We start from the raw sequence: 13253 nt of genomic DNA, 5'->3' as shown, positions 1-13253 counted from the left end.
AAGAAATGTAGTAGGAGAGGCCTTTTTGAAAAATTCAAGACGGCGCCACTGCACCATTGTGTTACATTTTTTTGCAACGTTGCAAGATTATCAAAATTTATACCAAGTCGCATGTATGTGCAAATTTTGGTGAGTTTTCGAGCATGTTAAGGCCTCCAAATTGCCCATTTTCACTTGCCATGAAAAAAAATCCTTTTCATTCCAATAGGGCTCTCGCACCACTCAGTGCTCGGGCCCTATTTAAATTGAATTTTAAAACATGAAATGATTCTGGTTCTGGCCCCCAACAACACTTGAAAGTACATAATACGTATTTAACTAATCTTTCAGTGCCACTGACAGTACTACACATCCCATCCACTTTGACTTAATTAAATGAGAGCCCTATAAAGGATTAAGTACCGTAACAGAGTATTTGTGCTTCTTTACATGATAAGACTGGCTAACTACTATGTACTCTATGTGTCGCAGATGAGAATGAGTGTCAAGTGGGAAACCCCTGTTCTCATGCATGCCACAATGCTATGGGCACGTACTACTGCTCTTGTCCTCGTGGCCTCACTATCTCAGCCGACGGCAGGACCTGTCAAGGTATACAGCACACACATAAGACAATAAACATCCATTGTTGCCATCTCAGAATGCATTATAACCCAAACATTTGCCCCACCAGATATTGACGAGTGTTTGTTGGGTGCGAACGTGTGTCACGATGGACTGGACTGTGAGAACACTATTGGCTCCTACCGGTGCGTTATGCGCTGTGGCCGCGGGTTCAGGAGAACAGCAGATAGTCTCAGTTGCACAGGTACAAATAAAACAGTAGAACTAGCAAATTATTCCTTTTCTGCAGTGAGGCATTTTGAAGTCTTAACTTTTTAAATCCGTTATCTTTGTTGCTTAGATATAAATGAGTGCCAAGAGTCCAATCCTTGCAATCAACACTGTCTTAATACCATTGGTAGTTATCGCTGCACCTGTGAACCTGGATTTCAACTCCGGAACAGACGCTGTGTTGGTAAGCATCCTCTTAAAATAGTTATTTACTTTTATTAAGATGCTAACATTGTAGTTTATCCCATACTGATGCCCTTTCTCTCAAATGTCACCTCAGATATAAATGAGTGCAGACAGAGAGTTTGTCGATCAGACCAGCAGTGTAAAAATACCCGCGGTGGTTACAACTGCATTGACCTATGCCCCAGCGGTATGACCAAGGGTCCCAATGGGACATGTGTGGGTGAGTTTGACACACTCTTTGTGCATGTACAACATACTAGGTGCGTTTTTGGTGTACACCACACTCTGTCATAGATATTGACGAGTGCAGAGATGGCACTCATCAGTGCAGATACAACCAGATCTGTGAAAACACAAGAGGGAGTTACCACTGCACTTGTCCGCGTGGCTACCGATCTCAGGGAGTGGGCAGGCCCTGTGTTGGTACGTGCTTCCTCTTTGATTTGTTTTGATTTACAAAGACTGAACAGCTTTTAAAGTATTCATTCACAAAGACTGAGCAGCTAACTTTTAATTGCTGGTATGCAAAAATGGTACGCTGAAGGGGTGAACTTTGCTGCCAATTGAATTTTTTTAAGGACCTGCTTGTTGCTCGTGCTTCTCTTAAGCTTTTGTATGTCTGCCATCAAATTCTCCTGTAAACACACATGTACAATAATTGTGCTGCTGTCTGCCATCTTGTCCGAAGAGGTTATGGTTACTTGCAGAAGTAAGCATAACCACGTTGTCTCACTGTTTGCCTACAAAGGACTCTAGAGTAGGGCTGTCAAAATTATCGCGTTAACGGGCGGTAATTAATTTTTCCAATTAATCACGTTAAAATATTTGACGCATTTAACGCACATGCCCCGCTCAAACAGATTAAAATAACAGCACAGTGTCATGTCCATTTGAAACTTGTGTTTTTTTTGGTGTTTTGTCGCCCTCTGCTGGCGCTTGGGTGCGACTGATTTTACGGGTTTCAGCACAATGAGCATTGAGTAATTATTGACATCAACAATGGCGAGCTACTAGTTTATTTTTTGTTTGAAATTTTACAAATTTTATTAAAACGAAAACATTAAGAGGGTTTTAATATAACATTTCTATAACTTGTACTAACATTTATCTTTTAAGAACTACAAGTCTTTCTATCCATGGATCGCTTTAACAGAATGTTAATAATGTTAATGCCATCTTGTTGATTTATTGTGCTGCGTCACCAGTAGGTAGATGGCATTGTAGTGTAAAGCGCTTTGAGCACCTTGAAAAGTGGAAAAGCGCTATACAAGTATAACACCATTTACCATTTATAATAAACAAGTACAGTACTTATGCACAGTATGTTGAATGTACATATCCGTCTTGTGTCTAATCTTTCCATTCCAACAATAATTTACAGAAAAATATGGCCTATTTTATAGATGGTTTAAATTGCGATTAATTACGATTAATTAATTTTTAAGCTGTGATTAACTCGATTAAAAATTTTAACCGTTCGACAGCCCTACTCTAGAGTGCAATTCTATAGCGCTTTATCTGTATTACTGGTTCTCTAAGTGAAGTAGGAATACCACCAGTAGCGGTACACGAATCCTTTGTATTTACCAAGGACTATTGAGTTGCATTCAATTTGCAAAACCTCTCATTTAACGTTTTAAAAAGGTTTATTTTAAATATTTGGGAACAACATGTAAGGCAGGGGTGCCCAATCTCGGTCCAGCTTGCTTTCCATGTCTCCCTCCTCTAACACACCTGAATCAACTAATCAGGATCGTTATCAGGCTGCTGCAGAGCTTGCTGATGAGCTGATCATTTGATTCAGGTGTGTTAAAGGAGGGAGACAGGGAAAACAAGCTGGACAGGGGCTCTTGAGGACCGGGATTGGGCACCCCTGATCTAAGCGTTGTACCGCTTAACTCAATCTTAAGCAGAGGTGAGTAGAGTAGTCAAAAATTTTACTCAAGTGAGAGTAGCGTTACTTGTAAATAATATTACTCAAGTAAAAGTAAAAGTAGTCATCCAAAAATTTACTCAAGTAGAAGTAAAAAAGTATTCATTGAAAAAAATACTCAAGTAATGAGTAACATTGTAACTGCTTGCTGTGTCAGATTTTTTTCCGCAGCACAACTTCATTTATATGAACTGTTATTATTATACTGTACTGTAACCTATTACATTACCATATTAGGCCAAAAAGATGATACAAAAATCATCAAATTCAGACCAGAACAACACTATGAAACATCACCGTCCAAAGAGCTTGAGTGCCATCTACGGAGAAAAAAACATTGTTACTTCTTATTGGTGTAATGGAGTCATACAGTTATTGTTGTGATGTCTCATTGGTGAAACTGAGACAGCTACCGCCAGCATATCTGGCAAATAAAAGTCAATATATAGAATAAATAGGAAAAATGACCAGCACCATTTCATTTCATATCTGCCACACCCTCCCTCTTTTTACTCTTTTCCATTCTTGTTCAAATCCTCATTTGACTATGCTTCTTAACAGCGCACTCCCACCTGTGAAATCATTAACATGTCTTATGTTGTATTTTGTCTTAAAACTCTTGTCAAATTTCCCCCTTCATTCTTATATTTTCAGATTTTGGCAAATGTAATTGATATCGTTGGGGACTAATGGTCTTCAAATGTAAATGATAAACTTTATATTAGAAGCAGCAATCCTACTAAAAGACTAATGTATATTACGACGCAATACATTTCATGTAGCATTGAAATGTATTGTTATATAGTGAAGTAACTGATATATCCCCCATCCTCATCTCTCCTTATTTTTCAATTTCCACCTCATCTTATTTCCTCTTATGTCTCCACATGGCTTACCTATGCTTACTACAACTTCCTCTACTCTCCTTTATTGCTTTTTCTATTCTTCTGGTGCTGGTCTTTGTGTTGAGGGCAGATATGAATGAATGCGAGCGGATTCCGCATCCCTGTGCCCATCGGTGCGTCAACACTCCAGGCAGCTTTAGATGCACCTGCCCACCGGGGCGCTACCTGCTGGGGGACGGCAAGTCTTGTGCCGGGCTTGAGCGTCTGCCAACTTTTGAGAGTTACTCATATGGCTTCCGAACATCGCAGTCCCAGCCCGAACGCTACTCCTATCGGCGCCTCAACCACAACTTGGCTTCACACAGCTATCACTCCTACAATGCGGACACTCGCGTGCTCAACAGGGGGCGTAATCGCCGAGGAGTAACCATCAGCTCGGCACATCAGGACCTTGAAGCTTGTCAGGATGGGTTTGTGCTCAAAAATGGTCACTGCTTAGGTAAATATGGAGTGTTGGGAGGAGAAATACAGAGCATCTGCTTTAATTTTAACTTGTTGTATTACACTGATTAGAATTCTTCTAGGAGAACATTATTGAACAATCTTCTAAAATATTTATTCCATGTACTTTGGACTTTTTATATATGGCGGAAAACACTCAGGTGATTTGAAGTTCCGCTCTGAGACCCCCAATTTGACCAAATTTTTAAATTGTCCGATATGCATGTGTGATACATCATTGGAAAGCTTAAAATCTCTATTTTCTGAGGGAAGAAAAATTTTGAACAGGAGGGCATTTAAAAAATAAAATAAAATAAACAGCAAAACCCTAACTGGAGGCGAGAGCACGCGAGAGCAGAATTAAAGACGCCATGATTTTACCGAGATATTATCGCATACTTACGTTGTTTCGATCCAAAAACTCCATATAGCATGTATCAACGAGTGTCAAGACACAGATGTGAATGGCCACAGCTGGATTTTTTGGGATTTTATGGGTGAAAGATGGTAATATAACAAGGGTCACGATGCAGAAATCGCAGACATCAAGGGGTGTTCGAGATGTTCTTTTTCATATACTTACCCTTTTAAAAGTTTTTTTTTTTTCAACTTTTCTTTGTTGGTTCGATTATTTATCATCTAACATATCGGGGAAAATTCGACAGTAAAAAAAATAAAATAAAATAAATTAAGCCATAGTTATCAGGTAGATATCCGTGACTTTTTTTACAGACACCATTTTCTTCATTGTGACGTCGTTTGTGTGAAAGTTTAAAATATGCGGGTGCATAATTTTTTTAATATAAGTAATATAAGTTTTTTTTTTTTTTTTTAAATGAAATATTAGACATCAATTAATGATTCCAAGCTAAAAATGACTGACATTTTGAATAAGAAATATAATTACTTACCTTCTTTTTATGGCTGGGTTAAAACAAAAGCGGTTGTGCGACGTCTGTAAACGGGGGTTTCCAGGGTAAAACGGACATATTAAAAATAGTTTGTGGGCTTAATGCGCCATGAATCTGCTATTGCAGCATATAGACATATCGTTCTATCAAACACAACAGTTATTTTGGCTTAAAATACAGCAGTTTCTTTTAAAGAGAGGTGCAAGAGCAGAAACTTCTTTTTCAGTCATGTCTGTGTTTTCCGCCATATATAAAATAATCAATTCGTAGTCTTTAATAAACAGCAAAAATATTGAACAGAGGCATTAGTTGAACAGTTCTGTATGTTTAGTGATGTGGTACTGTTGCAATGTTATGTAATTTCATTAATCATAGCGGGAGGTGATTCGAGGTTTTTTGTAAAATCATCTAGCTTTATAGGAAGGGCAAATACGGCAATAGAAACAGTAACCCAAGTTGAATATTGTGTTCAACTTACCGTTTTGATGATTCTCTGCTTGGGTTCCCCCATATGTTACAGATATTAACGAGTGTGAGGTGAGGGATTCCTGCCAGCATGAGTGTTTAAACACACCTGGGAGCCACAGGTGTCTTTGCCCAGCTGGTTACCACCTCATGACCAACGGCAAGACATGTCAAGGTGAGCACCTCACTTCTGCATCACTAAAACTGATGGGATTGAATGACTGTTAACCAGATTTAGGCCCACCACAATGGGAAAAGACATTTGGACATAAGTTGCCTGCTGTATTTCCAGACATTGACGAGTGTCTTGAGCAGAACATCCAATGTGGAGCCAACCGCATGTGTTTCAACATGAGAGGAAGTTACCAATGCATTGACACACCTTGCCCACCAAACTACCAGAGAGAGCCTTCTACAGGGTAAATAAAAATTCATCAGAAAGTTTCAATACCCGCTCAGTTTAAACTCACAAACCCGCTTAGCTTCACTGAAGCACTTAAGCATTATGTATTATGCCTTTTATTTAAAGGGATCCACGGATAGAAAGACTTGTAGTTCTTAAAAGATAAACATTATTATGAGTTACAATAATTTGATATTAAAACTTTTCTTGATGTTTTTGTTTTTATACAATCTGTAAAAATGGTTTAACTAGTAGATCGCCATTGTTGTTGATGTCGCATGGCGGTGATGTCACATGGTTACACTGCCGGGCTTCCAGGGCATGACTCTAGCGAGATAAACGTGTCATCTGTTCAACCCGAGAGGAACATTAATGAGCAGGACAGCACTGTCGATATTTCACAAAACGAGCAGCAAAAGTAAAATGAACAGGAAAGACGGGATGAGAGTAGTAAGCGTCCTACAAGAGGCGAATTTGACCTCCAAAGTAGTTCCGTGCACTTTCAGCTTGTTTTGTAGATGCGTACAGACAGGACACACTAAAGATGCCTTAAGAAAACACTTGAATGTAGTAATTTTAAATAAGAGTGATTTAAATATACTATCCAGATCCACAGATCCACAAGCTGCTTTAAAGCTGCCACAAGAAAACTCAATGCTTGAAAGTATGAGAAACACATGCAAAGGCAATGAAAGGTAATAAAACTCAATAAAAACACAAATAGTAAGTACTCGCCGCTTTTAACCGATGTGTGCATGTGTTGGACGTCTCGCCGCGTAGAAGAAATTGCAGTCACCCGGGAGTGTTCCTCTAGTGACAGTGACAAACTACGTCATCACCCCGAGCGTCCATTGCGCGCATAAAACATGGCGCCCTCCGTAGGTGAAAACATTTACTAAATATTATAGATTTTTAAATCAATGGCAATATTTTATGTGTTTCTAATAACATATTTTAGCAAAAGAGAACAATTGTGGCTGATTAGTCTTTAAGTTCAAGGTTTAAAAGATCCCTTATTCTAAAAATGTTTTGCTCCTATGCAGTTTAATGCATTCCTCCAAACATGATACCTCAAATACCTTTAGAAAAAGTTGATTTTCTCCCCCCTAAACGTCAGAAACACAATGCTTTGTGTTTAATGGTCACAGTGTAGCCATTCCAACGAAGCCAGACAAATGTAAAAACTTGAACAACTAGATTTTTGGCTGCCATTTTGGTGCTTTTTGTTAGGTGAGGTTAAATGTGTTTGGATGGTAGACTCCGAATCTTATGCAGCCCGATCACAAGCCACTGTACGTATTGGCCACAGCATTGCATGATAACCCTTTTCTCACATGCTTACTCACTGGCTCACTATGGCAAACTTCATGTGAAAGTACACATCATGTCCTCACTGGAACAGTTTAGACCTGGACGTAATAGCAAAACATATGGCAACTGCTCATAACAAAATACGAGCAAAAGGGAATACAGTGGTACCTTGACGTACGATCCTTTCGACATAAAATTTGCCACCTCATTTGTCGAGAAAAATGACGACATGCGCGAAATACTTCAATTCGATTTACAAACCAGGTTCTGGAACTAATTAAATTTGTATGTAGAGGTACCACCGTAATTGTTGTATCTTCATTTAGCAGCTTAGATTTGCAATATAGTGAAAGCTGCTCAAAACAGGCAGCTTTGGAATTCTAATAGCTGTTTTTAGCTGTGATATCTCATACCTAATCTGTAGGTTTTAGTATGACTTTGGCCTGTCATTTGTAGCTGCAACAGCTTCAACCATTCTGAGAAGTGTTTGCTCGAGGTTTAAGAGTTGACGTGAATTGTTCGACCATTCTTTTAGAAGCAATTTGTTAGGATACTCACTGATGTTGGATGAGAGAGCCTTGATCTCAGTTTCTGCACTAATTCATATCACAGGTGTTCTGTCAAGTTGAGGTGAAGATTATACACTTAAATTCATCCTCACAAAAAGCTTTACTCCATGTCTTTATCTACATTTGAGCAGTGGATGTTAGAACAGGAAACTGCTATCACCAAACTGTTTCCACAAAGCTGTGGAAGCATAGAATAGTCCAATGCTGTAGTAATAAATGTTATTTTCACTGGGCCAATATTGTGGACAAGGGCATAGGTTTGCATAGGGACGGTAGGGACATAACACTACCAACTTTTCAGGATGCTCAAATTGTCTCCACCAACTTTTAAGCAACCATATTTGCATTATATAATCGCTTCAGTTATACAGGTCATTTAGATTGTCTTCCCATATGTTGTAACGATAGAACTACAGTACTTTCATTATGTTCAGACTTACATTGACCCCTTTTCACTTGCTGAAGGTGCCAGTCCATTTTTTCTCCTCAAACGCATGTTTGACTGACTTATGACTTGACCCCCCCCCACACATACACACACACACACACATTCACAACCCGAGAGAAATACAACATGCCGCCTCCTCCGCCCCCTTTGAATACTAGTTTTTTTCTGCCAGCAGCAGCAGCCACTGTAAGTAATGTAAAACAACGCCAATGTTATGGAGGTGGGGAACACACCACTAATTTTGCTATTGAAAGTCTGACCTCCATCAGAATTTCTCAAACTCAAGGAAAAAGCTGTGTTGAGGAAAAGGATCTTGCATGTTTTCTATTGTTTACGTTAATTAAACTGTAAGAAATGTAGTGAACTAAGGATTACCCCCTTATAGATAGTTAATTGATGATTAAATGTATGTTAAATGTACTAATTAAATCCAGACATTTATTCTGGAAGTTATCAAAATGTTTCTTAAGCAGTTTTTGAAAACCAAGGTTTGATTCGAACGGTGCATCCCCTGAACAACCATACACATAAAAGTTAATATAAGTCAATACAGATTTATTTTGCATTGATTATTTAGCCTATCAATTAATTAGGTTCATATTGGTGAGAAATGTAGCCCTGACCCCCGTTCACCCAGTCTGTTTGGTTTTAGAAATGTCCCGTCCCCAGCAAAAAGTGTACATGCAGGTTATGCTGTTATATCGTCCCTACCAATATTGAAACCAAACATACACCCTTGATCGTGGACAATGTCATGTTCCCAAATTTGTTCAGGGATGGCCTGTTCATGTCCAAAAATGGCTTTGCCCCAATGTGTAAAAGTAAAGATGACAAAGCTTAGTGTAGATTAACCTGATTGGTCTTAACGAAGTCCTTACCTGAACTCAATAGAACACTTTTGGATATTTTCCGAGATTCCGGCTGGTCATACAAATCAGTGTTTGTTCTTACAAATGTGCTTCTGAAGAAATGGTCAAAAGTTCCTATAAACGCACATCCATTCATCCATCCATTTGAAAACCCTGTCCAGAAGAGTTGAAGATGTTATACCTGAAGAAGGTGGCCGAAAAGTGTCATTGCATGAAATTGACTTTCCTATATATATAAAAGTTGCAAAGCAATAAAACTGCAACAAAAATGAATGAAATGAACAGAAAAATATGTTATTATAATGGGCCAAAAATTATTTTTTTTTAACAGATCATGTGACTAGTGTCTTAGATATCATTTGCTTTGCATATAATTTTTCAAAGAAAAAAAAATTAGGGGAAGGCAATTTTATTTTTCAAATATTTTTGTACATGCCTATCCATGATCAAACATAAGTAGTCCTTTATTTAAAGAAAGTTTATAGTGTTAACTTTGTAATCTCTGTATTCGCGGCTATTTTTAACACAAAGTTGCAATTACAGAACACCGGGCATATGAAGAGGGCTATAAGCAGACTATAGTGCTCTCCCGGCAGGGGGATGTGCAACAAGCCGCCAGTCGTCGGCCGAGGGGACAAGGAGCATTTCAGCCACAAAATGCAAGCCACTTACATATTAAAATGATCCCAGTATTTGACATAATACAAAAGACGATGTTTACTCACTTCCTCGTAAGTCCCATGGTCCCACAGTAGTAGGGCTTGTTTTGGCCAAAATCCACCGGCGAATGGGAACATTTTAAAACCCCAAAAAGGCGCTCACGCTTCTCCCTCGTACAGCAAGATTTTTCTGCAGTCGTTTGGCTGGCGTGATGCGAAAAATAAACGTATTAATCCGCAAAATTAACTGAATCCTTAGTCCTTCTCATACAACAGCACGGCTGTATAGTGCAGAGGACTCCTTCCTCCGTACACATCACAGCGCCCTCTTTCTCAACTCGAAACTTTTGCCGGAAGTCACTCATTTTCATGGCGCGGAATTCAAAAAACTAAATAATTATAGCGATCGCTTCCACACACATCCAAGCGGTCCATTTCATTCAAGAGCATAAAATACCGCGTAATATGAAATAAACATGCTTTTTCGTGTCACATGCACTTTAAATGTAAGCAGTTTAGAGTCACTTTATGACTGCTGTATTTCAGATTCTGTCTGAAGAACTGTCCTCCAAACGACCTCGAATGTGCTCTGAGCCCTTACGCTCTCGAGTACAAGCTCCTCTCCCTTCCCTTCGGCATTGCGGCCAACCAAGACCTCATCAGACTGGTGGCGTACACACAGGATGGAGTGATGCACCCTCGGACCACTTTCCTCGTTGTGGATGAGGACGTCACGTTACCTTTCGCCATTCGAGACGAGAACCTCAAAGGGGTGCTGTTTACTACTCGAGCGTTGCGAGAGCCTCACACTTACCGCATGAAGGTGAGAGCCCTCTCCTACAGCGAAGACGGAGGCATCGAATACCAGACCACCTTCATCGTCTACATCGCAGTCTCAGCCTACCCTTACTGAGAGCACTTTAAATGATAAAGACTAAAGGTGCTGGGTTTTCATTACTTACTCCTCAGGCAACACCACTGGGATACATTGAGAATCAACTGAGAACAATGACTTGTGTGTGCGGGACTTTTGGAAAAAGTGGATTAAAAGACAAAACAAGTTGCGGCTATTTATTTGAATTCCTGCCCTCGTATTTGTAAGTTAATCATTAAATGATGAATATGGTTTCCTGTCACATGTATAACACTCAGAAAAGCATCTTCATTCAGCGGTCAAAGGGTATTGGGACATTACACTGACAGGAATTAAAATAAGAGCATTTGGAGATGTGATGAAACAAACAACAGGTTGCAGACCAACAACATTTGCTCTAGTTCATCTCAGACCTGTTCAGTGGGCTGGAAAAAGCCTCTTCTAAAATGTGTCCACAAAAATGCAATTATCCAAAATGTCTTGCGAAGATGAAGAATTAAACGTAGAGGTGTCCCAAGGTTTTTGTCCTCAAATATTTTATCTTATTGGGAGGTTCTTGAACATAATTACTTGGAGGAAATGTCACGCTGCGTCATTCATCAGTTGATGCTAGGATGTATTTTATTATCATGACTTGTACATATGTTTTGTAACATGTCTTGCTATACTGTACTTGATTATTTTTTAAGATAAAATAAAATTCCATCACAGTGTAATAAAGCTTTTGAATTTAATAATAAATGCTGGCTTGCTGAAGTAGCTGGACCACGCCCACCGCGGCCTTTTGCCACTGTTTTGTGGCAAAAGGTGGATTTTTCAGATGAATCTTCCATTGAATTACAACACAATCGCCACAAATATTGCAGGAGACTTACTGGAGCCCGCATGGATCCAAGAGTCACTCAGAAAACAGTGAAGTTTGGTGGTGGCAAAATCATGATCTGGGGTTACATCCAGTATGGGGGTGTGCGAGAGATCTGCAGGGTGGAAGGCAACATAAATAGTCTGAAATATCAACAAATCTTAGCTGCCTCTTACATTCCTAACCATAAATTCTGCAGCAGGATGGTGCTTCATCGCATACTTCAATCAGGATCCTGCAGGACTGGCCAGCTCAGTCACCAGACATGAACACCATTGAGCATGTCTGGGGTAGGATGAAAGGCACACGGTGCTTTGATTCCGAAAACGTGACAGCAACTGTCAAAACGCTATGTTTTAAAAATGCTAAGCTGCCACACATGCATGTCAGCTCCAAGAAGAAAACAATCTACCAACATCAGATTTACATAGACAAGTGTTAACAACAAGCATAATAAAGTGCTTGTGTAGCGTAGTCCGTTCCCACCGATATTTATTATTGATTTTATTCCACGGACGACATGGAGGTTTCCCATGTTGCTGCAGTTATCGGAGTCTGACGATGAGTCACGTCAATGTGCGAATTCATGCAGCAAAGCAAAACGCTTGGACTCATTTATCTGTTCAATTGGCTGACAAACTGACATGTGATCAGCAGAGATGGTTAGCTCTGATTGTTTCAAATGTGCATGTTTTCTGGAACAGCAAAAAAAAAAAATAGAAGCTTGTTGAATTGATGCGACAAAAAAAAGGGCAATGCAACATAAACTGGATCAAATCTTTAAGAGCAACAAAAGAGTTGAGGAGGCTTATTTCTCATAGTTTTATTTGCTCTGATGGGGAGGTTCAGAACGTCTTAGCTGTCAGTGTGCACTTTGGACTTATATTTGTTCATTTATGTTCGGCTACCAATTCATTTCCTTATGATTTAAAAAAGTCAATGTTTGCGCAATCTTCAAAATATATTCCATTTCACTCTGCATAAGTAATTTGTACATATTTTTCTGAATGTATTTTTCTTTTATCTTTATTATTAAAAAAAAAAAAAAAAAGTAAATGTTTACATGAACTTCAATTTGAATATATATCCTATGTTCATAAGTAGATAAAACTGAGATTTGGCATTTAGGATGTGAGGAATTGAGGGAAAATAAAAATTAGGAGACGGAGGATGGGGTTATTGCTGTTTTTTTTTTTAACTTTTATTTTGCAAATCATTGAAAAATTACAAGTTTGAATAAAAAATAAATTTTTAAAAATTCTGGCTCCGTGGCGACCTTCACGTCGGGGAGTTCCGGCAAGAAATTCTAGCCACTTTCACCCCTGATGAAAGGGGAAGCATGGAAGACGATTTTTGTACATTCAACATCATTTGGGAGAGTTAGCTTTCATATGAGACGTTTCTGAAACAAATTGAATAGTTAAAAGTCAGGTTATTAGTAATTGTTTCTACAAAATGGATAAGCGACAAGACTTTTGTCAGGGACTGTACTTATGAACCCCAGTAAATTACAAATTACTTATTGAAAAATCATACAATGAGAGTTCCGGATTTTTTTTTTTTTTTTAATGTTTCTATAAGTG

At 38.9% G+C, this 13253-nt stretch overlaps 1 protein-coding gene across 4 annotated transcripts in view; it reads left to right on the top strand.

The window, feature by feature from the left end:
* The window catches only part of hmcn1 (hemicentin 1), a 166708-nt gene extending 154049 nt beyond the window's left edge, over positions 1–12659 (top strand). For 2 of the 4 annotated variants that reach the window (XM_057840739.1, XM_057840741.1), the window contains 9 exons: positions 472–591; positions 674–808; positions 905–1018; positions 1115–1240; positions 1315–1443; positions 3929–4297; positions 5731–5850; positions 5968–6094; positions 10481–12659. In XM_057840739.1, coding sequence (XP_057696722.1) covers positions 472–591; positions 674–808; positions 905–1018; positions 1115–1240; positions 1315–1443; positions 3929–4297; positions 5731–5850; positions 5968–6094; positions 10481–10847 — 1607 coding nt within the window. In that variant the 3' untranslated portion in view covers positions 10848–12659. Of the gene's footprint in view, positions 1–471; positions 592–673; positions 809–904; positions 1019–1114; positions 1241–1314; positions 1444–3928; positions 4298–5730; positions 5851–5967; positions 6095–10480 lie in introns of those variants that run through there. The other 2 variants (XM_057840740.1, XR_009063824.1) reach the window with 2 other exon arrangements.
* Positions 12660–13253: the final 594 nt, after the last annotated feature.

The sequence above is a fragment of the Corythoichthys intestinalis genome, chromosome 7 (genome assembly GCF_030265065.1).
Source record: "Corythoichthys intestinalis isolate RoL2023-P3 chromosome 7, ASM3026506v1, whole genome shotgun sequence".
NCBI classification, from domain to species: Eukaryota; Metazoa; Chordata; class Actinopteri; order Syngnathiformes; family Syngnathidae; genus Corythoichthys; species Corythoichthys intestinalis.
The sequence above is the reverse complement of the archived record's forward strand: the minus strand, read 5'-3'. Positions and strand labels throughout refer to the sequence as shown.